General features: G+C 38.4%; 1 protein-coding gene and 1 pseudogene across 3 annotated transcripts in view; one reads left to right on the forward strand and one right to left on the reverse strand.

Moving 5' to 3' along the window:
- Positions 1 to 18,727, forward strand: part of ZBTB11 (zinc finger and BTB domain containing 11) — a 37,589-nt gene extending 18,862 nt beyond the window's left edge. For 2 of the 3 annotated variants that reach the window (XM_007105424.4, XM_055085775.1), the window contains exons 4-11: positions 5,639 to 6,480; positions 6,675 to 6,854; positions 10,031 to 10,276; positions 11,829 to 11,973; positions 12,663 to 12,780; positions 15,393 to 15,551; positions 15,658 to 15,833; positions 16,424 to 18,727. In XM_007105424.4, coding sequence (XP_007105486.2) covers positions 5,639 to 6,480; positions 6,675 to 6,854; positions 10,031 to 10,276; positions 11,829 to 11,973; positions 12,663 to 12,780; positions 15,393 to 15,551; positions 15,658 to 15,833; positions 16,424 to 16,941 — 2,384 coding nt within the window. In that variant the 3' untranslated portion in view covers positions 16,942 to 18,727. The remainder of the gene's footprint in view (positions 1 to 5,638; positions 6,481 to 6,674; positions 6,855 to 10,030; positions 10,277 to 11,828; positions 11,974 to 12,662; positions 12,781 to 15,392; positions 15,552 to 15,657; positions 15,834 to 16,423) is intronic. The other variant, XM_007105423.4, reaches the window with a different exon arrangement.
- Positions 3,308 to 5,717, reverse strand: LOC102987860 (NTF2-related export protein 2-like; annotated as a pseudogene).
- Positions 18,728 to 27,258: the final 8,531 nt, after the last annotated feature.

A 27,258-nucleotide genomic window follows, 5' to 3' on the forward strand; every position in this document is an offset into this window, starting at 1 on the left:
TGCCCCAGTCTGGGAGGATCCCACGTGCCGCGGAGTGGCTGGGCCTGTGAGCCATGGCCGCTGAGCCTGTGCGTCCGGAGCCTGTGCTTCGCAACGGGAGAGGCCACAGCGGTGAGAGGCCCGTGTACCGCAAAAAAAAAAAAAAAACCAAAATTATCTTGTGGCAGTAGGATTATGAGTGATTTTTTTATCTTCTTATTTTCTTTTGTGTTTTATAGCATTTTACAGTAAACATTTGACTTGTATCTTTGGGAAAAAATGGTTTTTGATATTTAAAGTTACTTGGAGCAGTGTTATTTCTTTCATGGAAAATTTTTCTTATGACTTCAACTTAGAAATTAAAAAGGTACTAGGTAAAAGACCAAAATACATTATTATGTTGGTATCTGTTGTTTTTTGGTTTTGTTTTTTTGAGAAAACTCTTATAAGGCAAAACAAATTTTATTTTATTTTTTTCAAGTTACAAAAATATGTCTATGTCAAAAATACAGTTAGTCCATATGAGAGTAGTTCCAGCCATTTAAAAGTTATACAGAGTTTGGAAAAAGCAATTCATATACAAGTCTTAAAACACTGAATTCATGAACAGTGTACAACCACTCAATTCAGTTATTGCTTGTTATACGCAGCTTTTACTTGAAACTGTTCCTCTTAAGGGAAAGGGCAATATTTGGGCAATCTGGTTGTGCTGCTAAAGCTGTGGTTTTAAAAAGCCAATCCAAAATTAGAATAAACTTACTTTGAGTAGAATATAATGTGTAAATTTTAGTCAGTACTACAAGAAGGTAAGAAGGTGTGGTCTAAATTTCAATTCCATTCCCTTCTCCTACTTAATTCTGTTTTGCTAATATATCAGAAATGTAATGTGTAGTTTGCGACGAGAGTAAATTAATCACCAATTTTCAAATTAAATGACAAGAAACATTAACTTTGAGTTGCAATGTAGAAACAAAGCTGGCACACCTAGTGTAAAAACATGAAAACAATAAATTCAAGAATGGAGAAACAGTTAAAGCTTAACCAAAAACCAAAGCTAGTTTTCTTTCTCTTTAGATGTTGAGACATAAAATGAATCAATTGGATCTTTTGAAGTTTATGGGCTTATGAAGATCTGCTGTTCTCTGTTTTCTCTAAAAAGACAAAGTGTTAGCCACATAACAGGAACATGTTTTGTAACCGATCTATTTGCTCAGTGCCATATGAAAGAACAGATCATGAGATTAAATAATTTTAACTTTAAGTAATAAAAAGACCATGCAGTTGACAGTGTAAACACAGAGAACAAATCACTCACTTTGGGGGTGGGTAGTACATAGGAGACTTTTGGCCTGAAGTTCACACGGAAGACTTAGAAGTTAAGGGTCCCAAAGAGGGAGTGATGGCTTTGTTTCCAACTTTCCTGTCAGACCCTGTTGCAGGGTCAGGCTTATTGCTGACATTTGACCCCCATAAGTTCTTGAATAAACTGAGACATATACTAGAGATAAGTATGAGGTGAACTGGAAAAACCTTTAAAAATCATTCTTAGAACAGAAGTGGCCTTCATGACCATTTGGTTAGGATACTTATTACTTTAATGACTTAAATCCTAAAATTAGGCTACATTTTTAGGAGGTAGAAACAAGTACCAAAAGTGTACCATTTGGCCACCCCGCCTTACTTTTGGCCAACCTCGGATCTCTACACTTCTCACTTCTCATTCTCCCATTAAAGCTCTTAGTACTACTACGATTCACTATCTAAAGTTACAGACCTGGAGCTGCCAAGAAAAAGCTTTCTTAAGTTTTGCTTTTAAGCCACTGAGTGTATCTAACGCTCAGGTATCAATCGAGAACATTTTACACCTCTCTAGTAGATTAATTCACTTAAGAAAACATGCCAACATAGAAAAAAAACACCTACATTACTTAACATAAAAAGACTACTGAACATCTCTACATGCCATTCTAGTATGTCAGAGTAGTTATGTAAACCTAAATTAGTAATGTGTTCATTGAACTGATTTGAAAAAGTCTCATATTTAAACTGCATTACCAGTGTTTACCAAAAATAGGTACATGTTGTACTACAAAATTAGCCTAATAACAAAAAAAAATTCCACTTCCTTCCAGAGAGTTACATTGTGCTGATATCCCATAGACAGTACTATAAAAGGATTTCATTTTTGCAGTACACTGGGCTCACAGTGAGTATACTAGTACAGAGACCATGGGTTTAATGTTACTGTAAGAATGTCATTAGTGAAACGTATATAAGGCATGTAGAAAACTAACATTAAAGCTCTTAAGGGTTTTCGGGCCTCGGCGCATGACTCGGCTCAGTCCAGTTCAAGATGCTGGCAATCAGGGCTGGTGCTTGAAAGCTTTTCGAGGAGATAAGGTGTATTTGAACATGTGACGATTGATATATACAGAGTAGAGGTTTTTGCTTACTGTCCCTTTCATGGTGGTAGCAGGGGAGGACTTTTGAAAAGGTGCCAAATATCTGCAAGAACATATATCTGCCCCATAGAGAATTTCTGTAGAACTCAATTCCATTTAAACTATTTAAAATCATTTTTCTGCCAACCAGCCCCAGCCTGAAGCTCAACATAGTAACTAGACTAGCTATTCTGTCAATACAGCTATCTTAAGAAAACTGTCAGCTGCTTGAATTTACAAAGGTTAGTTCTAAATCCCATGCTTTTGACTATCCTAAACATGGTATGTTTCAAAGTATCCTTTTAAAAACTTTTTTTTTGTGCTTACAGTTTTTCCTATAATAGATTATTATGATGATTAAATTTGACCCCTTTGACAGAAAACTATCAGTGGATTCCTAAGGATCAGGGAGGAGTTTGTTGCATAGGGTTTGGTTGGGTGTGGGTGTTGAAGAACTGCTCTACACTTTGATAATGGTGCTGATTGGCTTTGTCAGATTTTGGAGTGAGTTTTACTGAATGTAAATTCAACTTCAATAAACATGGCTTTAAAAACTTAAAAAAAAAAAAAAGCTCTTAAGGGCAATGATCTAAACTGGCAGCTGCTAGAAAAGGTGCTGCTAGGAATAAAAAATATTAAAGAGGGCTTCCCTGGTGGCGCAGTGGTTGCGAGTCCGCCTGCCGATGCAGGGGACACGGGTTTGTGCCCCGGTCCGGGAGGATCCCACATGCCGCGGAGCGTGAGCCATGGGCCCGTGAGCCATGGCCGCTGAGCCTGCGCGTCCGAAGCCTGTGCTCTGCAACGGGAGAGACCACAACAGTGAGAGGCCAGCGTACCACCAAAAAAAAAGAAAAAAAAAAAAAAAGCTTAAAACAATATAAAAAAAAATTAGTTTCAGCACATACTAGTTTTTAGTGCTTCCACAATGCAATGAATTACTTCTTATAAGTTTCTACTGCTGGAACTAATGGACCAAAAGAGAATGGACTTTTGCCCCCTTTAACTACTAGCCCAATCTTGAAAACGGAAGCAGTCGCTTGCAGTCTGCCACTCGGTATTGTTAGGAGTAGACTGAGCAGTCAGCAGGAAGTTCTGGTTGAAGTAGTGTTGTCTGTTTCCATCAAACTTCACAGTTCCACTGGTCGCCATAAGAACATAGTCTGGGCCTGAGTAGCTTGCTCATGAACTGGCTGGCAGTCTAGCATATTGACCTGAAACTCACTAGAAGGCAACATGTCAAAAAAATTAGGGCTTCCAGCCCTGTTACAACATTTCCATTCCATACTAAAGTGGCCTTGTCCAGATACAGCCTGGTTAGTGCCCGTCTTCTTTTGTCCATTGTCTCATAGTAAATATTGACAAATTCCTCAGCAGCTTTGCATGCCTGATCTACATAAGTTTTAAAATCCGTGGGCATGGCCATCGGGGAGCAGAAAACAGTGTGTTCTGGCAGTGACGATTCACTAAGTCCTGTCGTGTCCAGCTCCCTTGGCACCTGTGGCTGGTGTGTGGCTCCTCATAAGCATGATCACGCCTTTCTTGGTGTCCTCCTCTGTCTTCCTGAGACCAGTCGCTCCTGAATCTTCTCATACTTGAATCTGAATTTTCCCCGGACTCTCCTCCGTTTCGTCCGGCTCTAACGGCAGCAACTTCCCAGCATGCCCTGCGCCCTGCTCTGAGCCCCTTTTACTTCTGTTGTTGTTTTTTTAAGAAATATTTTTTCTAACCTCAACCTTATTTAACTCGGTTTCATAATTTGTAGCAGTATTAATATGACTTTAGCCTGCTTGTTTATCAGCTTTCCTAGGAATGGATGAATTAGCTATGATGGTCATGTTGATGTGTAGTCTCCCCAGCTTTCAACCTGAATCGTATTAAATCTCACAGTTTAAGGTTTCCCTGTATGCTTGTTACTTGTTTATCCACTATTTGCCTATGTAAAAGGACCACATTTTATGTATCTTGAATCAAAACTGAAAAACATAGCAAACATGAGTTTTTTGGTTTTGGGGGTTTTCTGGCCATGCTGCATGGCTTGCGGGATCTTAGTTCCCTCACCAGGGATTGAACCCATTCCCCCTGCAGCAGAAGCGCATAGTCCTAACCACTGGGCCAGCAGGGAATTCCCAAAAGGTTGCTTTGGCTCCCTGTATTTTAATAAAAGATCTCTTAAGATAAATTATTATATGAGAAAAGCAAGGCACAAAAAAGTATAGTATAACACCTACTATAAGAAGGAGGCATAAGAGTATTTGTTTGACTGTATAAAGACTCTAAAAATCTGTACAAATTCTTAATCATTCTGGTTATGGAGATGGAGTTGGACTTATCACTGTGTAATCTTCTGATTTTTAAATCATGTGAATATTAAAAATGGGTTTTGAAAGTGAAGTACTGAGAACTTAGAAATAAACTGATCTTATTTTCTCACATAAAATGAGAACCTAATACCTCATGTGTATAGTAATTGTCTTATTCCTTAGAACAAAGATAAGCAAACTATAACCCAAAGGCCGCCAGTCCTCCTTTCCCCCCGCTTTTCTGAATAAAGTTGTATTGCACCACAGCCATGCCCATTTGTATACATATTATAATATATGGCTTCTCTTCCAGCTACAATGGCAGAATTAAGTAGTTGCAACAGACACTTTATGGCCTGCAATCTTTATTATCTAATTCTATACAGAAAAATTTTGCTGACCCTCTGCTATAGACCTTGTTTTAAAGTTTTTAATAGTAGAACCCTCTGTTCACAATCAAATTTTTATATGAACTTCTATTATTAAAATATACAGCTATACTTACTGCAGTGAGGTTAGGGGACAGGTTGGTTGAAACCTGCCTACTCACCTGCCTCCCTCTCTTTTTTTACCCTCCATTCTCCAGCAGATGATTCTTGAGGGGAATTTGAGGAACCCCCGGGGTTCTAAGGAGTACAGTTTGAAAATGACTGCCTTACAACAACTCTTTGAGGCAGTAAGTGTGATATTATTTTCTATTTTAGGTATTGAGAGACTCGACTCATAGAAGTTAGTTAGTCAAGGCTTAATAAGCAACCAGAACTCGAAACAAATCCAGGATATTTAACTGCAGAATAAATGGTCATATTTGCCTTTATATTCTATTTTATATTGTCATAATCATACAGTAATTGTTTCTACAAGGTGTTTTAGTGGTGATTTGACCTTTTTGTCTTTCATCTTTCTTGTTTCGCATAGGCTTTTGTAAGGCAAGCTTCCTTCCTTTACTGGAATTTGCCTATACTTCTGTGCTAAGTTTTGACTTCTGTAGCATGGCTGATGTAGCCATCTTGGCTCGTCATCTTTTCATGTCAGAAGTTTTAGAAATCTGTGAAAGTGTACATAAACTAATGGAAGAGAAGCAACTAACAGTGTATAAGAAGGGTGAGGTACAAACAGTTACATCTACACAGGACTTACCAGAACAAAATGGAGGTACAGCACCTCCTGTGGCTAACAACGAGGGAACCACAACAACTTTATCCACTGAACTTGGGGATTGTGAAATTGTACTGCTGGTGAATGGAGAATTGCCAGAGCAGAATGGAGAGCTAGGACAACAGCCTGAGCCGCAGGTTTCTTCACAGACCGAAGCTGCTCTGTCACCTGTAGGCTGTGTAACTGATTCCCATCCTGAAATGGAGTCTGTTGATTTAGTAACAAAAAACAGCCAGACAGAACTAGAAACTTTAAACATCAGAGAAGATGGCACAGTCTCTAATACTCATCCTAAGCTTTCAAAAGAGAATGTAATCAGTAGCTCTCCAGAAAACGGTAATATGGGAAATGGTACAGCAACAGAGGATATCTGTGCTGAAGATATTTCAGAGCATAGGCAGAACCTTGGCCAGTCTTTAAAAGATCAGGAAAATCTTGTTGAACCGACAGCACAGACAGACCATAGTCCCGATGATGATGATACTTACAGAAGCAGGCTTCGGCAGCGTTCTGTTAACGAAGGGGGATATATCCGACTACACAAAGGAATGGAGAAGAAGCTGCAGAAACGGAAAGCCATTCCCAAGTCAGCAGTTCAACAGGTATGATGAAAAAAGAGTTTACCTTTGTAGTTTTAGCTTTAAGTTGAAAGCAATCTGCGGTTAAACTTATGGTGATAATTATCTTGGGGGGAAGGGGAGTGGATGCAGGAAAGCAATTTAATGTTTTAAATACCAATATTAAGGTAATGTGAATTTGAGATAGTTAATTTATTTATTGTGTTTTCTTTAATTAGGTGGCTCAGAAATTAGTTCAAAGAGGAAAAAAGATGAAACAACCAAAAAGGGATGCTAAAGAGAATACCGAAGAAGAAGCATCCCATAAATGTGGGGAATGTGGAATGGTTTTTCAGAGACGATATGCTCTTATAAAGCACATACTGAAACATGAAAGAGCTAGAGATTACAAGTGTCCAGTAAGTATCTGGAAAGCTAATTATAGATGGCTCTAACTTCATTATAAATAGAATCCAATTTACTGCTTCATTATTATCCTGCCATTTGTGTTCTCTCTTCTCTCTGTCTCCCTTATATTGCCGTAAGAGTTATCTTCTGATTTGTACTTGTCATGTTCTTGCCAGAAAATATTTACCTCTGCTTCTTCTTGATACCCTAGTAAGACAACAGTAAAACGATCTTTTTAAAAGTCTCATAGAAAGGCAAAAAGAACAGGAGACCTTAGCAACCAAATTCTGGATTCTGATAAATAGATGGAGTGTTTTTTGTTTGTTTGTTGGCTGCACCGTGCGGCATGCGGTATCTTAGTTCCCCGACCAGGGATAGAACCCATACCCCCCTGCAGTGGAAGCACAGGGTCTTAGCCACTGGACTGCCAGGGAAGTCCCTAGACGGAGTCATTGATTCAGCAGATTTGAAAGGGCTCATTCCCAGGCTTTCAGTGTGGAAAGCTAAGAATCAATCCAAATTGTATTGTGGAACTACCAAAAGGATCAGAAATTAATGGTACTAGCTACCTTGAAAGTAGAGATGAGTCTGGTTGTTAGAAAGTTCTTTTTTTTTTTTTTAATTTATTTATTTTTGGCTGCGTTGGGTCTTCATTGCTGTACATGGGCTTTCTCTGGTTGTGGCTAGCGGGAGCCACTCTTCGTTGTGGTGCACGAACTTCTCACTGCGGTGGCTTCTCTTGTTGCAGAGCATGGGCTCTAGGTGCGCGGACTTCAGTAGTTGTGGTGCACGAGCTTCAGTAGTTGTGGCTTGCAGGCTCTAGAGCGCAGGCTCAGTAGTTGTGGCACACGGGCTTAGTTGCTCCACAGCATGTGGGATCTTCCTGGACCAGGGCTCGAACCCGAATCTCCTGCATTGGCAGGCGGACTCTTAACCACTTTGCCACCAGGGAAGTCCCTAGAAAGTCTTTTTAAGAAGTAAGTAAATCACTACCACCATGCCTTCAGCCAAAGATCCATGTTCTACTCTCTGAAAAAGATAAAACCCACAACTGCTCTAGGAAACACTGTGAATAATGAGGGTGAATGTACTATATACCAAACAAGGGAACGTAAAAGCATATATACTAAATATTGAATCCTTTCAAGCTCTCTTTCCCTACTCAAGTTCCAGAATGTTAACAACCAAACCCTTAATCTTAAAATAGAAGGATTTCTTAAAGGTGAGAAATCCAAAGTCTGATAACAAAAGATCTAAAGATACTGCTCATTAAAGCCTGTGGTTGACAGTTTACTACTCTGCTTACACACAAGTTCCAATCAGTTTTTAAATGTCTTATTTTGAAATGTGAATAGACATCAGGTATACAGACTCATGACAAATATTTCAAGCAAAAAAACAACTTTGAGGAATCCAAGACTATGCAGTTAGAAGAAACCCCCCCACACACACACAACGCAAACCATAAACTATGGTTTATGGTTTATTTATATTAGAGATAAATTTAAAAATTACATCAATAAAACAATAACCATGTACTGTGTTTTTAAAAGGACGCATCAAGAGAACAGAAGAGTTTTTCTTAGGAATAAAATACATAATAACACATATAAAAATATCAGAAAAGTTAGGAAATACAGTTGACGAAATCACTCAGAAAATAAAGGAAAAGACAAGGTAGAAATGGGAGTGAAAGAAATTTTAGAGAATTGGTCTAGGTTGTCTTCTAATATCCAGATAATTCCAAACAGATAGCATGGAGAGAAAGAAATCATAATGCAATGAAAAAAAATCTGAGAACTTGAAAATAGAAGTTCCCTTGTTAAAAGGGTGTGTTGAATGTCCAGAATCATGGGTGAAAATAAATCTATACCAAGATATATTATGAAATTTCAGAATCAAGGTACAAAGAAAATCTTATAAATTACAAGAGAGAAAGGATAAGGGTCAGAATAGCTTCAGGCCTTTCAGCAGCAACAGTGGAAGTTAGAAGACAAAGGCACAATATCTTTAATATTACAAAAGAAAATGATTTCTAACTTGGAATCAGTAATCAAACTATATTTATGATGGTAGAATAAGAACAGTTTCAGACATGCAAGGTCTGCAAAGTTTTACCTCCCAAACTCCCTTTCTCAGGAAGCTGTCGGCAGAGGTATTCCTCTAAAATGAGCAAGACATGGGAAACGGGAAACATGGGGTCCAATCTGTAGAGTCCAAGCGTGGGAAACAACTGCCCCAGTCTGGAACACCAACATAGTGCTTTGACAGCGATCTCCCACAAGGTGATGTGTTTTAAACCTTCTCTCAATAGACAGTTGAGAGAAAGGTTTGATGATGAATTAGCAGTAAAAACAAAGAGAACTAAAACAGAAAAGGAAACGAAAGGAAAGAGAATCATATTGTCTGTATGGTCCAGCTGTAATAACATGTAACGTCATCCAAATAATGTAAGCACTGAAATTGATCTCATCAAAATGATCATAAAACTGTATTGAGAAAGTATGGTAACGGGAAGGATCATGTACGTGTAGAGAGTGGAGAGGTAAAGGAGAGAGTCACTTCCTATTATTCATATTACTCAGAATTACAGAGATAATCATTAAGAAAGAGTCAAAAAAGTAGAGGTAGTGAACCAAGAGGCCAGTTTTATTTATTAAAAAAAAGTTTTGTAGATCATGACTATATATAACTCTGGTTTTAAAATAAAGAACAGAAGCTTTCAGGAATACTCAACAAGTACAGGGTAAAACCCAAGGACTATCACAGTTTTATCTTCCTACTTTTTCCAGCCCCTGTTTTTGCTCTTCCTAACAACTGTTAGTACTCATATAATAATAGTATTCTTGTCTTTGTCTGTATCTTACCATTCCTTCAAGACCCAGCCTCGGTGATGATGCCTTTCCTTATACTCTGATTATTCCCTCTTAAGTATTGATCTTTCACCTATTTACATATAAACCCTGTTTTTGTGGTTAGTTTATAAATCTTTGCAGAGTAGAGGCTGGGTCTGTCCCTTTCATTTCTATAGTGTGGTACCTAGCATATTGTCTTTTACATAGTATATATGTTTATTGAGTGATAGAATTGTAACAAAGATATGGAAAGTTGAAGTACGAGTTGGGTTTCACTTAACATTTGTGATGGAAATACATTCAGGCAGAATTTTGTTTACTTTTTCTTTTAGTTGTGTAAGAAACAGTTTCAGTACAGTGCCTCCTTGAGAGCACACCTTATTCGACATACCAGGAAAGATGCGCCTACTTCATCCTCTTCCAGTTCTGCATCTAATGAGGCCTCAGGATCATCGTCTGAGAAGGGCAGAACCAAACGAGAATTTATATGTTCGATATGTGGAAGGACATTACCTAAATTATATTCTCTTCGAATACATATGTTAAAGCACACAGGGGTAAAACCACATGCATGCCAGGTAAAGCCATTATATTTATTTTGTTATTTAAAGAAGATTGGAACATAACCGGTGATAAGACTGGTTGATTCTGGCATCACATCACTTTTGTAAAATGTCACAGGAAGTCCATAACTTTTTCAGTTTGTTGCCTAGGTCAAGGGTGATTCCCAATTCTGTTCTTTAATTTGGCTGAAGTTGTAACTTGAAATTAATCTATTTAGGATGTTCGGGAAACTTGCTAGGATTCAGAGTGATACTGGGTAAGAATAACCAATTCATCATCTCAGTCATCCCTTAACGTTCAGTAGGGCCAACCTGGCTTGGGAAGGAACCTGTGAGTTAAACACATCTTAGCAGAAATTCTGCCTAAGCTATGTGTCCTTCTCTAGAGCTGAATACTAAATGCCAAAATGTGATTCCTGGGTAAAGAATCCTGTGATAAGCCAGCTTTGGGCTATTTGCAACGGTGAAAAATTTCTAGTAGCACCTATAGCCTTGCATATAAGGATGACCCACTATTTTTATTAATAAACTGTTTTGGAACCAGTGAAATTTGTAATGTTTTTCTCTCTTTCATTTCTTAAGCTTCGTATTATAAGAAAAAAGAATGTAAGAGAGTAGAATAAACCCTCATGTACTCTTCACCCAGCTTTAGCAGTTATCAACACATGGTCAATTGTGGGATTTTTTTTTTTAATTTTTAAAAAATTTGTATTGAAATATAGTTGATTTACAATGTTGTGTTAGTTTCAGGTGTTCAGCAGTGATTCAGTTATTTATTCATTCATCCATTCATTCTTATTTAGATTCTTTTCCATTATAGGTTATTACAAGATATTGAGTGTAGTTCCCTGTGCTATACAGTAGGTCCTTGTTGGTTACCTATGGTCAGTTGTATTTTATGTGTACTGTCACTCACTCCCTTACTTCCCCCTCCCTTCAGTTATTTTGAAGCCAAGTCCTAAGCATCATTTTATTCATATATTTAAAAACTAAGTGTTAATTGGGCCTCTGGTCTTGTGGTGTAGCACTACTCAAAATGTGTGGTCCATAAAGATAAGTGCAAAGATGGAGAGTAGACATGTAGAAACTGTCATGGCAATTTGATATTGTGACATTTTCATTGTGTTTAACAAAAATCTCTCCCTAATAGATTGGGGAAAGAAAAAAACTGGTTCTTCATCATAGAGAGTTTAAGAAGCACTGTTCTAGTTGGTGTAGCAGGAATTGAGTATATTGTTCTTGATTAAGCTCCCATGTCTCTTTTAATATAAGGTATATGGTTTACCAGTCTCACAAAGGACAGTATGAGGTTTTTTGGGGTACTGTTTTGAGTTCTTCCAGTGATCTCATGGGTGTAAGAAAAATAGCAATATTTGTTAACTACTGAATCAGAAGATGATCAGCCAGCTAAAATCCTTGGCCCTTGTATCAACTTTAACTTTGTCATTTTGTTTATAATTTAAGTTTTTAATTTAAAATAGCATAGTAGATTCTGTGTCCTCATTCTTCAGAAACAGCCCTTATCTCTTTTTCTATTTTACTGGTTTAAACACCTGTGCTCTCTTAGGTCTGTGGAAAGACTTTCATCTACAAGCACGGTCTAAAATTACACCAGAGTCTCCATCAATCACAAAAGCAGTTCCAGTGTGAACTATGCGTTAAGTCATTTGTTACCAAACGGAGTCTTCAGGAACACATGAGTATTCACACAGGTAATGAGAAACTTACATTGACATAGTTACATGTTATATACTATTAATTTACTAGTATATTGATTATGCTATAGGATGACTGTATGTGTGCAGTTTTTTATTAATGAGAGTAAAGGTTTTTTGTTTTTTTGTGTTTTATTTTGAGAGTAAAGTTTAAAAGTTGTTCTTATAATCTAGTTTTAGAGCTATCTTATTTGTGTAAAAATTTTGTTTGTCAGTGCAGAAAAATGTGTACTGAGTATTAAATCCAGGCACCTAAAGAAATGGTCTTGCTTTTAAAAAGTTAAGCAATAGACAGATGTAACTGTCAACATGGTATGTGGCCTATAATTTTATTAGAACTTTTAGTCCACATATACTTATTTTCAGGTGCTTAAAGCAGTTATGTGGAAAATGGCTGATGAAGGGTAGATAGTCTGCTCTAGAACTTGTATACAACTCTGCACTGTTATAATCCAGATGATCATGCAAGCCTATCACATTCTGTGGGTAGTAGTAGTAGCCTCGCTAGTACTCTAGTTGAGAGAAAATAGGGATTTTGACATAGTTTGTTTTTCTTAGAAAGTGGGTGCCAAATGTTACAGCTTCCGTGCCCACTTGATAAAATAACTTCTGAAATACAACGTAAAGCATTCTGTTGGAAGAGCACCTGATTGCTGGATTTGTGACATGGTTTTTATTTTTTATAGGAGAGTCGAAGTACCTTTGCTCAGTTTGTGGAAAGTCTTTTCACAGGGGCTCTGGGCTCAGCAAGCACCTAAAGAAGCACCAACCAAAGCCTGAAGTTCGAGGCTATCATTGTACTCAGTAAGTATTTAATATGTGAACCATTCAATTAATTTCCTTGGTTTCTTAGTTTATTTGAAAGTTGTTTCAAAAGAAAATATTTGAGGTGACTGTAGTTGATAACACTGTATAATATGATTGAATTTTGCTAAGAGAGTAGGAACTTGAATATTCATATGTAATTATACGCACACACACACGTATATATATCTGAGGTGATGGATGTGTTAACAAATGGGAGGATTCCTTTCACAATGTATACATATACTGAATCATCACATTGTACACTTTAAATATCTTACAATTTTATTTGTCAGTTACACCTCAGTAAAACTGAAAAAGGAGAATACGTGAAGATAATATTAAACTGTTATTTGTTTACTCTTGATTTTAATCAGTTTTTTTTTGTCTAGATGTTCCTATTTATTTATGTAACAGTTTTATTTAGACACAAATTTCATACCATACTAATTACTCATTTTAAATGATTTAAAGAAGTTGTTCAAATGTGCAACCAGTTCTTTCCTACAGTAGGGACTGTAGGAAAGAAGGGTCCCTTGGTGCCAGCCAGAGATTCTTCCTAGGCAGTTCCTCGGAAGTACTGGACCCTCTGTTCATTTCTCCCTTCTTCAGATTCCTTTTTTCCCTCTTTTCATTTTCCAAAGCCTCGTGAAATCTTTTTTATAATTGAAGTAAAGTTCATAGAACATAACATTCATCATTTTAAAGTGTTCAATTTAGTGGCTTTTAGTACATTCACAGTGTTGTGCGAGCATCACCACTGATTCCAGAATGCCTTCAATACTCAGCCAGGCAGTTTACAATTCTGCCTTGGTCTTCTCTTTCTGTTTGTGCAGAGTCAGCCATTGGTGAGAGTATAGAGCCTTTTCAGATCTTTTCTGAGCATGTGCCCAGCACTGGGCAGATATTTGGACTTCTAGATTCCTGGGAATATGTGAGAGTTTTTCAAAGCTCTTATTCCCCAAAACATCTCGGTCTCCAGCCTTTTCCTCCCAGGCTTTTGGTTTGGATATTGTTTGCACCGAACTGCTGTTCCTTGCCCCAGCAGCTGTGGCTGTACATTTGCCTGTAAGTGTTTCCAGCCGTCTGCTCCTCCCTACTCCCCACCCCTCCCCGAGTCCTCAGCCCTGGAAGAGTTAGGGTAAATACAAGCAAGCCCTTTGAGGGGTAACTTCAAGGAGTCACCATATAGCTCAAAACAACTACAGTTCTGTGAGAATAAGTTCCTCTGGTACTAGGGACCCATAGCAGGAATGCAGTCTGTCTGCTGAGCTGAGGAGCCCAGGGATGGGGCCAGGGTGAGTTGAAATGCCACAGAGCTCTCTTACCAAGATTCAGCAGTTGTTTTCTTGATTAAATATTTACCTGGTCACTGTAAACTTTTAATTAGTTTCCACAGGTCCAATAAAATTGATTCTGACAGTTTTTGCCCATTTGTTTACTGCTTTCATGTAGGGGTGGGCTTTTGGAGTTACCTACTCTGCCCTATATGCTGATGTCACTCTATAATCAGTCTTATTTTAAAACAAAGGTAGTTTATTATTCATACATTTTTAGTTGCAAGTATAAGAAAACCCGATTTAAACTGACTTGAGGGCTTCCCTGGTGGCTTAGTGGTTGAGAGCCCGCCTGCCAATGCAGGGGACATGGGTTCGAGCTGTGGTCCGGGAAGATCCCACATGCTGTGGAGCAACTAAGCCCATGCGCCACAACTACTGATCCTGCGCTCTAGAGCCGGTGAGCCACAGCTACAGAGCCCACGTGCCACAACTACTGAAGCCCGTGCGCCTAGAGCCCGTGCTCCCCAACAAGAGAAGCCACCACAATGAGAAGCCTACACACCGCAAAAAAGTAATAGTCCCACCACAACAAAGAGAAAGCCCGTGCACAGCAACGAAGACCCAGCACAGGCAATAATAAAAACAAATAAATAAATTTATTTTAAAAAATTAAAAAATAAACTGACTTGAATGAAAGTCGAGTCTAGGAGTCTGAATGGTTTAATGTAAACTGGTTTCAGATTCATTAGCACTTGATGTCTCTGAGACTCCGTATGGACAAGGCAGTGTCAATGATTTCAGGCTTACATTCTCTCAACTCCCAAATTGTCAAGCTGCTTTTCTCGTAGTTCCTATAAAAGCCCTGAGGTTCACTACCATTGGATCTGGTTAAGGCATTTGGTTTTCTGTGAATCAATCACTATGGCTAAGAGAATGCTGTGCTCTGATTGACCTAGGCCTAAGTCAGTTGCTCCATCCTTCTGGTCAAGAGTGAGGCCTACTTCCAACAGATGGACAGAGACTGGGAGAGCGTGAAAAGGGATGTAAAAAGGGGAGATCAGATGGGGTTGAGGAGGAGACAGAAAATAATAATACCTATGATAACCTTTGGGAGCTGTGCAGGATTCTTTCTAAAATGTTTCTAGTACTCTGCAGCTAAAAGAACTTAAGATCCTGCAGCCTTGATGCAAGATTGGAATAGTAAGAATTGTTTTTGTTTTAAATTGGGATCATCTTGTGGAGTTCTAGAAACCCTAGAATATACTGAGTTCTTGGAAACTTCTTTTAAAAGAATAAGATGATCCAGTGGGTGAATGAACTTTGTTATTGCAGATGTGAAAAAAGTTTCTTTGAAGCTAGAGATCTTCGCCAGCACATGAACAAACATCTTGGTGTGAAACCATTCCAGTGCCAATTTTGTGATAAGTGCTATAGTTGGAAGAAAGATTGGTATTCCCATGTGAAGTCTCACTCTGTCACTGAGCCTTACAGGTGGGTAAATCTGAGGAGGATCTGAACTTGAGATATAAATGTACTTGGGTTAATTATTATGGATTTTGGTGCTTTGGAAAAAATTTGGGGTTTTCCTTTATTTTAGGTGTAATATATGTGGCAAAGAATTTTATGAGAAGGCATTGTTCAGAAGGCATGTAAAGAAAGCTACCCATGGAAAAAAAGGAAGAGCAAAGCAAAACCTGGAACGGGTGTGTGAACAATGTGGAAGAAAATTCACTCAGCTGAGAGAGTATAGGAGACACATGAACAACCATGGAGGTAACTATACTTCATATAGTTTTTTATATATATATATATATATATATATATATATATAAAACTTTTCAATAGAATAAAAGCCAGTCCAGTAGTGATTCTCCTTTTACCATTCCTCTTGCCTATTATCTCGCTTTCCTTAATAAGAGATTAATCCCATATTGCGGAAGATTTATTCAAGTGATAGAGGTGATCCTGAACCTGACTACCTAATTGTTGTGTAGATAGATAGATTCCTGTTTTAGTGAGCTTAATATTCTATATCAATATTTTTATGCTGGAATGGACCACTTGAAGCTTCTGGTTTTTTATCCTAGGATTATAGGATTGCTGTGAAGGCTAAAAGACACTTCACAGAACCTCAGGATTGTCTCTCAGTAACTTCTATCAATAAGAACATCTTTAGAGAGATTATATCTAGAATCTGCTTTATTCTAAAACCGTTTGGTCCTAAGTAAAAGATCGCCATAGTCAAGATAGAAACGTTTATGGGCTACTGTACTTAAAAGAAAAGCATTATTTATCAGGCAGCTGTAATATATTTTGGTACTTGGACCTCACCACACATACACGTCTTTTTTTTTTTTTAATAGGAGTTAAGCCATTTGAGTGCTTAACATGTGGAGTAGCTTGGGCTGATGCCCGATCTCTAAAACGCCACGTCAGAACACATACAGGTGAACGGCCCTATGTCTGTCCCGTATGTAGTGAAGCCTACATAGATGCTCGAACACTCCGTAAACATATGACTAAATTCCACAGAGATTATGTGCCTTGTAAAATTATGCTGGAAAAAGATACCCTTCAGTTTCATAACCAAGGAACTCAAGTGGAGCATGCTGTTAGCATCTTAACAGCAGATATGCAGGAACAAGAAAACAGCGGTCCTCAAGAACTTGAAACTGTGGTAGTTACAGGAGAAACTATGGAAGCTCTCGAAGCTGTTGCAGCTACTGAAGAATGTCCGTCAGTATCTACACTTTCTGACCAAAGTATCATGCAAGTGGTTAACTATGTGTTAGCACAACAGCAAGGACAGAAGCTATCTGAAGTTGCAGAAGCTATTCAAACTGTTGAAGTGGAGGTGGCCCATATTTCAGAAACAGAGTGAATGTAGTAATGGAGATGAACAGAAGGGACATCTCACATAAACTGACTCACAGAACATTTGTTTACAGTACTATGTGGCTGTCCGCCTAGAGTTTGTATGTCAAGGCTCTGGGCTGTTTTGGTGGTGTTTTAACATTTCTAAACAGTTTGTCTGGCTAATGGGTTCTGTAGAAAAGTCCATTTACTGTAAAGAAATTGAAAACAAATCTATTTGATGGCAGTGGATTATCATGGTATACTTTTTATGAATTAATGTTTATAAAGAACTGTACTAAATAAATTAAAAACCATACAGTTTCATTTGCATTTTGACATTATTATATACTTTGAGTTTAAAAGGCTGTACTCATTGGCTTTTCTTCTCTTTTATTCTCAAAATATAGAGGTTCTGTGATTTCATTTGCCTTGTTTATGGATTAAAAATTCTAATATAAAACGTTTTAGTGCGATGCATAAGTATATTACATTTTTTTAAATGCTTCAGATCTGTGATTCTTGACTTACTATTTATTTTAACCCCTTATAAAGTCAAGGATTCTTTATTTTAAAGCACTTAATGAGTTACATGTTGTAATCAAGTTTGCACAGTGTACTTAATCTATATGGGGAACCCTTAAATGAATAGCTGATTTTTTAAAATACCATTAAAATGCATGAAATGCCTATTAAAGCCTTACTCTACTATCCTTCAAGGCAAGTAAATTGACCATGAGCAAAGAATACTGTTACTAAACTCTGTTGATGGGAAATTTCTCCTTGATAACATAAGATAATAAATGGGAAAAAAGAAGTAAAAACTAGGTTTGGTATGTTTGCAGTTTCTGTATCATGTTTAATTGTTCAATTTTGTTGAAAAACTGCAGTTTAGAAGTAGGATAATGATATAGACATCTACAGCGGTCCTGTGGATACCATGTAATTGTCAAGTAATTTCAGAATATTGAAAATTCTTCAGCCCTCATTACAGTATACTACTTAAATAAATTGATTATGACCCACCAAATTGTTAAAGGTAAATTCTTCTTAAAAGTTGCCTGAGAGTGAAATTAATTTCGTGTGTTTGATTTTTAAATTCCCACCTCTTTAAGCTATCCAGTTTTCTCGTTTTTCAAAATAACCACGGGGAGATGCCACATTTCTCTCCTGGGAAACTACCACTCAAGCTCTAATTGTTAAAATTAAACTTCTAAGTATTAGAAGCTAATATAAGTTGTAAAATTAAGATACAAGCAGATCACATGTAAGTCATTCCTAAAGCACAAGAAAAGAATGTGCCTTGATGTACATATATTATTAAGATGCTTATTTCAGTTTACTTTAAAAGTGGCTTAAAAGATGAAGAATAAATGTGATGCCATGCATGCATTATACCTGTATATGTAATATTTGCATTTGCAAATTTCCCATTGTTTTGATAGCTGTGTGGCTGACTTTCAATTTTAAGTGGATTAACATACAGTCTAACTTTATAATGGCTGCTTGTTTATCATATCTTTCAGTTAGTGAAAATGTATTTCAACCTGACAAAAATTTGGAATTGTATCTTTATGTTCCCTTGTCACCATTGTTATTAGATTTAGTTAATTGTATAAGACCCATTAATGTATGTCATAAATATGTAAATAAAAGATGTTGAATCTTGTTTAAAGCATAAGCTTTGGAGTTGAGCTTGTCACTATTTTCAGCTCATAAATCAGTTGCTGTTATTTGATATGTTATAGAGTTAATCCATTTTTAAAGGGGAGGAGAATTGAACACATTAAAAAATAACCATTGACGGAACACATAATACTATTAAGACTTATTACACTTAATCTTACCACAAAATTAAAAGTAGTACAATTAACTGCCATCTTTGGGTAATTTAAATGTGTTTAGAGAATTACATAAATTACATGTAGAAATAAGTGTGAAGGTTCCAAAAATTCAGTTTTATATTTCCATGGGGAAAATTCTCTATTTAGTTTCTAATAATTCATTTTTAGAAGCACACATTGATTTGTTGTTGTCAGATCACTTCCTTCCTGATTAAATCTGCTTGTTACTGCTGTTTTATTAAAAGCCATTGGCTGTTTACATAATTTCACAAGGTTACCTAAACTGATAAATTTAGAGTTAATCCAGACCTTCAGTGTCTTGTCTTTTTTAAAAAAAATAGCTTTGATGTAAACTGTGCATGATGCTTCCCACTCATAATTGAATCAGGAAATTTAAACCTATAATCTTCATGGAGGTTCCTAAACAGGGGTTTTACATCTGTTTGGAAAATAAAAAAAGTCTTTGTCTCCCCTGATCTTATAAATGTATCATTTATAGTTTGTAAAGGCTTAGAACAAAGATGCATAGATAACTTGTTTAATTATTTTAAATATACCAGTCTTATAGTCTATTATGTGAAGTTTTGAAGTTGAATACTGCTGTTTATTGGATTTCTCCAGAGTTTTATAAATGTTAGAGTATAAGCGCATCTCCAGTAGGGCCTTATCTTTGGAATCCTGTGTCACCTGCCTTCATTGAAAAAGGGTCCTCTCAGATCAGTTTTATGTTTCCTTTTGTTAGATTGTTCCAAGAGTATCAATGGCTAGGTACTATTTTCTTTTTTTTTTTTTTTTTTTTTTTTTTTGTGGTATGCGGGCCTCCCCCTGTTGTGGCCTCTCCCGTCGTGGGGCACAGGCTCCGGACGCGCAGGCTCAGCGGCCATGGCTCACGGGCCCAGCCGCTCCGCGGCATGTGGGATCCTCCCAGACCGGGGCGCGAACCCGGTTCCCCTGCATCGGCAGGCGGATTCTCAACCACTGCGCCACCAGGGAAGCCCTGTTTCTAGATTTTTTGATGATGGCCATTCTGACTGCTGTGAGATGATATCTCATTGTAGTTTTGATTTGTATTTCTCTAATGATTAATGATGTTGAGCATTCTTTCATGTGTTTTAAACAAATATTTTTTAAAAAAGAATAAATTGTAAAGTTGAAGGGGAGCAGGACATTTCCATAGTTCTCCCCACAAAGTACTTATTAATATTACAAAGGAGAAGGAGCTGTTACAATGGAGGATTACTGGACTGAATGTCAATATTATGACATAGTATGAGTGTGTTTCGTGTTTGGTAATTGCAATCATTGTTGCTTTTGTTGTGGTCATCCATTTACAATGCTTGGTGTCAGTTTATTTGTCTCTTGTAAAAATAAAATGCAGTGTGTGTATGTGAGTTGTGAAAAAAAAAGAAATGTACACTTAAAATGGGTGAGTTTTATGTAAATTATACCTCAATAATTCTTAAAAAAAAAGGAAAGCTATTTGGAGGTCTAAATAAAATACATTAGCTTATTAAAAAAATATTACAAAGGAGAAAAGAGAAACTTCATGGGGGAGAAGTCTGACAGACACCTTAATCAAGTAATCAAAGCGATCATGGTCTGTAAATCAAAATTGTGTACCACTTATATAGAATGCAATTAGAAGACTATAACATCATGTGATATTTCTGTCAAAAATGCATGACTTTAATCATGAGGAAGCATTAGACAATCCCAAATTGAGGGATATTCTACCAAGTAACTGGCCTGTGATATTCAAAAGTGTCAAGGTCTCACACACACACACACACACAAAACGAAGACTGAAGAACCAGACTAAAGGTGACTAACCAGACATGACAGCAATGCAGTACATGATTCTGAACCAGATTATTTTGCTGTAAGGCAATTAGTGAAACTTGAAAGCGGTAAAAAGGTTAGATGGTGGTATCCTATCAATGTTAATTTCCTGACTGTATGCAGTTATGTAAAAGAATGTGCCTATTTATAAGAATACTTAATTCAGATGTGATGTGGCATCAGGTTGACAAGTTACTCTCAAATGTCTCAAAAATTATTCTACTTGTAATATTTCTGTAAGCTTGAGATTGTTTCAAGATAAAATTATCTTTTAAATGAGTTGGAGGATTGACTTCTGGTACGACAGATGAGGCACTCTGCTGATACGTTTCCCAACGAAACTGTAAAATTGTGAAAACAAAAACAACCATTTAAGGGGTCTGGAAGTAGTCCTAAGTGCAAACAGCAAATGAGGAACATCTATTCAAGAAGAATCTATGAGAATTCATTAAGAAAGGCAAGAGTCTGTGGCATTTGCATATGATATCACTTATATGTGGAATCTAAAATATGACACAAATGAACTTATCTACGAAACAAAAAGACTCAGACATAGAGAACAGACTTGTGGTTGCCAAGGGGTAGGAGAGGTGGAGGAGGGAGAGTGGTAGTTAGGGATAGTATATATAGGATGGATAAACAAGGTTCTACTGTATAGCACACGGAACTATATTCAATATCTTGTAATAAACCATAATGAAAAGAATATGAAAAAGAATGTATATATGTATGTATAACTGAATCACTTTGCTGTGCAGTAGAAATGAATACAGCATTGTAAATCAACTATACTTCAATAAAATAAATTTTTTTAAAAGTGTCTGTGGTATTTTTAAAAAATATTTATTTATTTATATTTGGTTGCACCGGGTCCTGGTTGCAGCCGGTAGGCTCCTTAGTTGTGGCATGCATGTGGGATCTAGTTCCCTGACCAGGGATCGAACCCGATCCCCCTGCATTGGGAGCACGGAGTCTTAACCACTGCACCACCAGGGAAGCCCTGCGCCTGTGGTATTTGAACAAAGACCACTCCTTCCCTTCCTGTCTCAGCTCAGTAAGGTGGCAACGCCACGCCAGACTGCTGCATCCTAGAATACCAGACTCCCTCTCCCGTCAGCTCCCGGTTGCAGGGTGGTCCTCCCAGGAAGTCCAGGCTGTCAGTCTTTCTCATCCTTTTCCCAGCTACCTGTTGCTGAGATAAGGCCTGAGCAAGTGTGGTTGAGAGGTTCCTTCTCAACCAGGAAGGAACCTCTGGGGGTCCCTTCTTCCACCCAGCCCCCACCTGTGGAACAGAGGTTCTACGTTGGGCAAAGTGAGCTGAGAAGAGGCCCTGCGCACCCTTGTCTCTGTTCATGAACTGGCGGTTCCATGACAGGAGAGGAAGGCCGAGAAGACCTCAGTCTGCAGCCACCTCTTGGCCAAGAACTCAGCTTGCAGAGAAGGGGTGTCACTCAGAAACTTGCCATGGTCTTCACCTCCAGTTCCAGAATCCTGGCAGAGACTTTGCCTGGAAGTAGAAGCAGACTGTCGAAAGCTCCTAATCTCTTCCCAAAGGGCTGACTGCATTTGCAACTGAGTCTGAAGATATTGAGGCCTAAGGGGTCCTCTCAAGCATAGTGGCGGTTAAGGCAAGAGGCAATTGAGAGGACATTCAAGATATAGGATAAACTGTAGGCCTGCTGGTTTGTAGGAGAGAACTAGGGAAAAAGACAGCTGAGGGGAACGCTCCTGGAATCAGAATGAATATCAAACACTGACCTCAGAAATTATTATTGTAGGGACTTCCCTGGTGGTCCAATGGGTAAGAATCCGTCTTGCAACACAGGGGACGTGTGTTTGATCCCTGGTCAGGGAACTAAGATCCCACATGATGCAGGGCAGCTAAGCCCATGCACCACGACTACTGAGCCACACCTAGAGAGCCCACGTGCTCTAGAGCCTGTGCACCACAACTAGAGAGAAGCCCGCGCACTGCAACTACTGAGCCCACGGGCCACATCTAGAGAGCCCATGCACCACACTAGAGAGAATCCTGCACACTGCAACGAAGAGCCCTTGTGCCGCAAGTAAGACTCGACCCAGCCAATAAATAAATAAATAAATAAATTTTTTTAAAGGAAATTATTATTGCAAAGGAACCAGAGTTTGACTGGATTAGCTTGTTTGAACACCAAATTATTGCTCTAATAATCTAATCCCAGGGTATTATTCAAAACAAATGAGCAATTAGCCAGCAATTAATGGAGTTTAACAGTTCATGTGATCATGGAAACAGAGGAAGAGAACAGTACTAAAATAATTGTCATCCCAAGGTGACTTGGCGTACTGAGAAAAATCAGAGGCTTAGACTATTGGAGGGAAAATAGACCACTAAAATAATCCAGGCAGTCACTAAACAAACAAACAAGCAAAAAACAATAACCAAGCCTTGGGAAGGGAGAGGGGCATGGTATCAGTACCCCGACTTTCTACATTATTTAAAACATCTAGTTTCCAACAAAAAATTACAAAGTATGCAAAGAAGCAGGAAAATATTCCCCATACACTGGGGGAAAAGTAGGCAACAGAAACTGCCTGTGAGAGTAACCACCTGACAGATTTAAAGAAACAGAACTAAAGAAAGCCACTGTCTTAGTCTGTTTGGGCTGTCATAACAAAATACCACAGGCTGGGTGGTTTAAACAACAGAAATTTATTTCTCACAGTTCTGGAGACTGGTAAGTCCAAAATCAAGGTGCTGGCAAGGCAGGTTTCATTCTGAGTCCTCTTCTCTTGGCTTGTAGGTGGCCACCATTTTGCTGTGTGCTCGCATGACCTCTTCTAGAGAGAACATTCTAGTATCTCATCTTATGAGGACAGTTATTCTATCTGATCAGGACCTCACCCTTATGATCTCATTTAACTGTAGTTACTTCCTTTGAGGCCCCATCTCCAACTACAGGCACACTGGGAGTTAGGGATTCAACATATGAATTTGGGTCAGGGTGGGGGTAGCGGGGACACAGACATTCAGTCCATAGCAACAGTGACTAAACAAGCAAAGGAAGGTGTACATATATCACATCAAATAGAGAATAAAGAAAAAGGGAAAAAAGAACCAAATAAAATGAGTTGAAAAGTAAAATAACTAAAACAAAGGAACTTCAAGATAGATGGACAGAGGTCATGCAAACCAAAGAACAGAGAGGAAAAAGAATGAAGAAAATGAAGAGCCTCAGAGAAATGTGGGACATAATAAAATGTACTAATGTATACATAATAGGAGAACCAGAAGGAGAGAAGAGAGAGAAAGAAGCAGAAAAAAAAATTTTTTTGAACAAATAATGATTGAAAACTTCCAACATTTATTGAAAAATAATAACTTACACATCCAGGAAGCTTAATGAACTCAAATCAGAATAAACAGAAAGAGGGGACTTCCCTTGCAGTCCAGTGGTTAGGACTCCACGCTTCCACTGCAGGGGGCTCGGGTTCAATCACTGGTTGGGGAACTAATCCCCCAGGGTGTTCAGCGCAGCCAAAAGAAAAAAGAATAAACATAAAGAGATCCACAAACAGACTCATCATACTAAAAATGCTGAAAGTCAGAGACAAGGAGAAGGGCTTCCCTGGTGGCGCAGTGGTTAAGAGTCCGCCTGCCGATACAGGGGACAAGGGTTCGTGCCCCGGTCCTGGAAGATCCCACACGCCGCAGAGCGGCTGGGCCCGTGAGCCATGGCCGCTGAGCCTGCGCGTCCGGAGCCTGTGCTCCGCAACGGGAGAGGCCACAACAGTGAGAGGCCCGCGTACCGCAAAAAAAAAAAAAGGAAAAAAAAAAAAAAAAAGGAGAAAACTGTAAAAGCAGCAAGAGAAAAACAACTTATCACTTACAAAAGCACCCCAATAACAGATGACATCTCAGCAGAACAACGGAGGACAGAAGCAGTGAGATAACTTATTCAAAGTACTCAAAGGAATAAACTGTATACCAAGAACCTTACATCCAGAGTAGCTATGTTTCCAAAGTGAGGTTAAATACTTTACCAGATAAACAAAAACTGAGAGAATTTGTTGCTAACAGACCTGACTTTATAAGAAATACTTACAGGAAATTCTTTAGGCCAAAAGCAACTGAACTCAGATGGTAATTCAGATTCACATAAAAGAACAAAGAGCACCAGTAAAGGTAGTTATGAAATTTTTAAAAAAATAAGTTTATTTATTTTTGGCTGCGTTGGGTCTTTGTTGCAGTGCGTGGGCTTCTCATTGTGGTGGCTAATCTTCTTGCAGAGAACGGGCTCTAGGCACGCGGGCTTCACTAGTTGTGGCATGCAGGCTCAGTAGTTGTGGCTTGCGGGCTCTAGAGAGCAGGCTCAGTAGTTGCGGTGCGCAGGCTTAGCTGCTCCGCGGCATGTGGGATCTTCCCGGACCAGGGCTCGAACCAGTGTCCCCTGCATTGGCAGGTAGATTCTTCACCACTGTGCCACCAGGGAAGTCTAGTAGTTCTGAAATTATAGCAGGTTGTATGCACAATTATTCTCCTTTATTCCCTTAATTGATTTAACAAGCAGTTGTATAAAGTAACGTGTAGAATGTATTACTGAGCCAATAACGTATAGAAATGTAATATATGTGTAAAATATATGCCAATAACAACACAAAGGAGGTAAGAGCAAAAAGGTATTGGATAAGGAAGTGGCTGTAGATGGTAAAATAATAATTATAATAATGTATTGCCGGGGTTGTAACATTAATAGATGTAACAGGTGTAACAGGACCACAGAAAGGGGGGCAAGGTAACAGAGTAGAGCTATATAGGATTAACCTTTCTATATATAACAAACTAAGCCAGTATAAATCTGAAGCTCATTCTGATAAGTTAAAGTGTATATGATAAACCCTAGAGCAATCACTAAAAACAAAAAATCATTAAAGAAATTAAAATGCTACATTAGAAAATATTCACTCAATACAAAAGAAAGCAGTAAGGGAAGAATAGAGGAACAAACAAACAAAAAACCCGACACATAGAAAACAAAAGTAAGGGTCTTCCCTGGTGGTGCAGTGGTTAAGAATCCACCTGCCAATGCAGGGGACATGGGTTCAATCCCTGGTCCAGGAAGATCCCACATGCCACGGAGCAACTAAGCCCGTGTGCCACAACTACTAAGCCTGCACTCTACAGCCTGTGAGCCACAACTACTGAGCCCGCGAGCCACAACTACTGAAGCCTGCGCGCGTAGAGCCCGTGCTCCACAACGAGGGAAGCCACCGCAATGAGAAGCCTGTGCACCACAATGAAGAGCAGCCGCCACTCACTGCAACTAGAGAAAGCCCACGTACAGCAGCGAAGAACCAACGCAGCCAAAAATAAACAAATAAATGTATATAGAAAAAAAGTAAAATGGCATACAAAAATACAACTACATCAATAAAGCATTAAATGCAAATAGACTGAACAATCCAGTCAAAAGGCAGAGGTTGTCAGACAGGATTAAAAAAAAATAAAACCATGATCCAACTGTATGCTGTCTACAGGAGACACATTTTAGATTCTGAGATACAACTAGATTAAAAGTAAATGGATGGGGACTTCCCTGGTGGCACAGTGGTTAAGAATCTACCTGCCAATGCAGGGGACACGGGTTCGAGCCCTGGTCCGGGAAGATCCCACATGCCACGGAGCAGCTAAGCCCATGTACCACATCACTGAGTCTGCGCTCTAGAGCCCGCAAGCCACAACTACTGAGCCTACGTGCCACAACTACTAAAGCCCACGTGCCTAGAGCCTGTGCTCTGCAACAAGAGAAGCCACAGCAATGAGAAGCCCGTGCACCATAATAAAGAGTAGCCCCCACTCGCTGCAACTAGAGAAAGACTGCATGCAGCAATCAAGACCTAAATCAGCCATAAATAAATAAATAAATAAATATCCCTGTATGAATGTGGATTTGCTATTTCTTCTGCTTTTAATTCTGGCAATTTTTGCTTTATACAGCTTGAAGCTGTTATTAGTTGCATATCATATAGAATTGTTTTCCTGGTGAGTTGAACCTTTTATCATTATGAAAGGATAAAGTAAAGTGCCTCTGGTAATGCTCCTGGATTTAAGTCTATTTTGACTGAAATTAAAAGAGCGACATCAGTTTTTTTTGTATTCATGTGGTACATTTTACCATCCTATTGCTGTCAACCTGTTCATATCCTCATACTTAAGGTATGTCTCTTGTAAACAGTATATGGTTGTCTTTTTTTTTTTTTTTTTTTTGGCCACTCCACGCAGCATGCAGGATCTTAGCTCCCTGACCAGGGATAGGACCCTTGCCACCTGCAGTGGAAGCATGGAGTCCTAACCACTGGAACACCAGGGAATTCCCTATGGTTGTCTTTAATAAAAAAAAAGGTCCAGGCCACCAATCTTTGTCTTTTCATGGGAATATTTAGTCCAATTATAAAACATGACATAATTACTGACATATTTGCATATAAATCTGCCATTTTAGTTTGCTTTGTTTTCAGTCCTGCCTGTTCTACATTTCTTTTCCTTTTCTGCCTTTTTATGTTTTATTTTTACTTATTTTTTTTAAAGTATTTATTTATTTATTTTGGCTGCGCCAGGTCTTAGTTGTGGCATGTGGGATCTTTAGTTGTGGAATGCAGCCTTCTTAGTTGCGGCATGCATG

Source organism: Physeter macrocephalus, chromosome 1 (genome assembly GCF_002837175.3).
Source record: "Physeter macrocephalus isolate SW-GA chromosome 1, ASM283717v5, whole genome shotgun sequence".
Lineage (NCBI taxonomy): Eukaryota > Metazoa > Chordata > Mammalia > Artiodactyla > Physeteridae > Physeter > Physeter macrocephalus.